This window comes from Cibotium barometz, chromosome 51 (assembly GCF_041138505.1).
Source record: "Cibotium barometz isolate CiBa-2024 chromosome 51, ASM4113850v1, whole genome shotgun sequence".
NCBI classification, from domain to species: domain Eukaryota; kingdom Viridiplantae; phylum Streptophyta; class Polypodiopsida; order Cyatheales; family Cibotiaceae; genus Cibotium; species Cibotium barometz.
In genome coordinates this window covers 36780493-36783767 of record NC_141096.1, presented here as the reverse complement: position 1 = coordinate 36783767, position 3275 = coordinate 36780493, and the positions used below count along the sequence as shown (strand labels likewise).

Genomic DNA, 3275 nt, shown 5'->3' with positions numbered 1-3275 from the left:
GGTCCAATCGTATACTAAGCCATCTAAAAAGAAACCCAACATAGTACTATAAGTTTTATTTTAAAAAGGTGATGAACCGCGCTCTGATGCCAAATGTGAGACCCCTACCCATTAATAACTTTATAAATCTATAGTGAAAGACTACTCTAAGGGTAAAGCATCTCACTTGGGGACTCATGCATCAATATCCTAACATTCGGCTATCTAGAAGCTTTCACATTGTGAGGATGTTGGGTGATGGCCTCTATAACACCACCAACAGCAGCAGACACACAAGATGAAAACGTAAAGGGATCAGAATTATGGGAAATTAGGATCCCAGCTACAAGGGCATCAATCAACTCAGCACCTCCGTAATTCCTGTAGGGCTAACACTTCGGCACCTTGACACATCCAGTGTCTGCAAGAGGAGCATTGTCAACATAGGCAAAAGCCAGTTCCTCTCAAACAAACCATTCAACAAAACACCCACAGGCGGGCCTACATTTGCATGTTAACACACCCGAATCTCGTTAGATCAAGGAGTTAATCATCTCACTACATATAGTTCTTAAACCGCTACAACTTGATTACCTTTTCCACAAATTACTTAAGGATTTGTGATGTGGCTGCACATCTTCTTTTACACATAAATGACTGGGTAAATACAAACGCCCAAATATGAAAAATACTAAAAGGCTTCCAGAACCTGCAGCGATTTGCTTCCATTCCTGAGATGTGCCAGACCTTCATCATCCACATGGTTGCACGCTATCAAACTCAACTTCTCAAGAAGATTCAGCTTTGATATTGCAGAAAGACCTGTGTTTGTAATCTGCCAGAGTTACATCACATTCTGTCAGCCTAATCTGCCTTTGGACATGCATGCATGCAAACATACATGCAACTCCCCCTCTCTCTCTCTCTCTCTCTCTCTCTCTCTCTCTCTCCTCAATGTCATGGCATGCTTCCATCACAGAGGCCTGATATTCTCTTAGTCATCAGAGGTATTGGCTGAGGCGGGCATTACCATTAGTTGATCATGAGAGGTTGTAGGTGATGATGCTTTCAACCCCTGTTCATCAATGCCATCTTTCAAACCATCACTAACACATACCATGTGTATACACTAGATGCAGACCATCTTCCAGAGTTGGCCCTCGAGTCCTCTATGCTGGTTACTAGAGAGGGACAGAGCGAGTCTTGGTACACACGGGTGGTCAGCTGGTTTGACCAATGGCCTTCAAATGAACCCCCCCCCCCTTCCTTTTCCCTTCTTCCAGTACAGCCTTGATTCCCTCTTTCTTGGATCTCTCCTGGGAAGAGATCAGACAAGGCTCCACATCAGCCGCACATAAGTGTCCCCACCAAAGCTTCCTATGAAACTCCAATTCTACAGAGACCATATCTTGCGAGTTTCAGAGGACGGATTCATTGTGAGCCACATGCATGTGACATGCCATGTGGATCGCCAGTGGCAAATGCAGTCTAACTGTTTGGTAGATAAGCCTCTCTCTCTCTCTCTCTCTCTCTCTCTCTCTCTCTCTCTCTCTCTCTCTCTCTGCAAGTGTGCGTGCGTGCGTGTGGTCGGTTGCCGGGGGGGGGGGGGTGTGGAGGGGGGAGAGAGAGAGAGAGAGAGAGAGAGAGAGAGAGAGATCTAGTTCCCACCTCTGTGTGAGAGAGATCGAGTTCGCAAAGCTCGAGGCAGTGAGCTCCTATGGCGACGAGAGCGACATCCGTGATTCCGAGGCACCATTTAAGGCCGAGAGACTGCAATTTCTTGCATCTCGAAGTCAAGAAGACAATGCCAGAGTCAGTGACACCACTGCAAAAGCTAAGGTTGAGAGTTTGCAAGGTCTTTATCTGAGCTATGGCCACGATCCCCAAATCCTTCACTTGAGCACATTGGCTGAGGTCAAGATCCAGCAAAGAGACGCATTCTCGGGCAAGAAAGACAAGGCCAAGATCTGTGAAGGTGCGGACTTTGGCCAGTTTAAGGGAAAGGAGGAGCTTTCCGGCAGTTTGAGCGACGGACTGGAGATTTCTGTCCGACAGGAAGGTGCAGGAGGAGAGGTTGAGGTGTCGGAGGTGGGGGTAACGGCGGGTGAGGGAGGGAAGGGCATGTATTCTGAGGAGGGAGAGGCGGGTTCTGCAGGAGGCCTCTAGGAGAAGGAATTGTTTGCAGGAGAGGCTCCAAGACTGGCGGTCAGAGTGGTCTGTGAGCCTCTGAAGGATGTTGAGGAGGGTGTCGTCGTGCAGGATGTCGAGAATGCTGGTGGTGGAGTTGCTGTGCGGCGGGTGGGATAGCTTCATCTTGACGCCACCGTCTTCAACTGCGCCACCGCTTTTGCTGTCTGACGCTTGCACAGAGCCTCCCACCACGGCGTTTGGCTCGCAGAGAGCTGAGCCTCCCGTCCTGGGCCACAGATTTTGCTGTCTGCTACATGCTGAGGTCCTGGCCTAGCTGAAGAAGAAGAAGAAGAAGGCAGGCAAACTACGAGGGGGAAACTCAAAAGTTGCCATTTAAAAAAATCCAACCGAAAAGGAATTTTCGAAATTGAAAGGATTTATTATTGTTTTTAAAAGTTGATTTATTATTGTTTTTAAAATTTCAAGAAAAGTTTAAAGCCAGTCATGTGCTTCCACGTCAGCTATATCCAAGTGGTACGCTCTAATTGGTGTGTGTGCGCGCTCAGACTCACAGAGGGTTGTAAGCCCGTACCTCTTTGGTCCGCCCTTGTACGTACGGGTCTACCTCCCCCGTACAGAGCCTTCCACGCACGAAGCTTCGTTCAGCTAATTACTAGGGTCGGCCCCAGTGTTCGAAAAAAACTATTTTCCCAAAAAGTACAAAACCTTCATCTAAAAATTGTGAAATTATTTATAAAGAAAATTTTCAAATTTTGAAGGTTTTTGTTCTACAACCCCTCAAAATCTGCAGGTTTTTGTACCCTTAAGTTTCAAATTTGAAAGTAATTTTAAAAATCTGCAAGTGCAAATTACACTATACTCGGGTTTTTTTCGAACACTGGTCGGCCCGCCCTTGTACGTACGGGTCTACCTCCCCCGTACAGAGCCTTCCACGTCACGGAGCTTCGTTCAGCTAATTACTAGGGTCGGCTTCTTCTCGCGCAGGTTGATTACAGCCGTACGGAGGAAACTTGAAATATGTATTATAAATCTCCTTTTTTTTAAAGAAAACTTGAAATATGTATTATAAATAAGACTGCTCCAAAAAAGCTTTTTACACGAAGAAGCTTAACTTCTCAGACCATACAGAGTAGCTTGGACCTCCA

At 46.6% G+C, this 3275-nt stretch overlaps 1 protein-coding gene across 1 annotated transcript; it reads right to left on the bottom strand.

The window, feature by feature from the left end:
- Positions 1 to 337: 337 nt before the first annotated feature.
- LOC147609599 (F-box/LRR-repeat protein 3-like) lies at positions 338 to 2475 on the bottom strand. Its single transcript, XM_086787984.1, has 3 exons — positions 1648 to 2475; positions 689 to 814; positions 338 to 400 (listed from the first exon to the last, which is right to left on the bottom strand). Exons 1-3 carry the CDS (start codon positions 2290 to 2292, stop codon positions 338 to 340), a joined length of 834 nt encoding a protein of 277 aa, XP_086644110.1. The 5' UTR covers positions 2293 to 2475.
- Between the last annotated feature and the right edge of the window lie 800 nt (positions 2476 to 3275).

Excerpts from the sequence above, each read along its gene's own strand:
- LOC147609599 (XM_086787984.1), bottom strand. The coding sequence starts at position 2,292 with ATGAAGCTATCCCACCCGCCGCACAGCAACTCCACCACCAGCATTCTC. Across the intron at positions 815-1,647 it reads TCGATCTCTCTCACACAGAG|ATTACAAACACAGGTCTTTC; the intron begins GTGGGAACTAGA and ends TAACTCTGGCAG. Across the intron at positions 401-688 it reads ATGGAAGCAAATCGCTGCAG|ACACTGGATGTGTCAAGGTG; the intron begins GTTCTGGAAGCC and ends CTCCTCTTGCAG.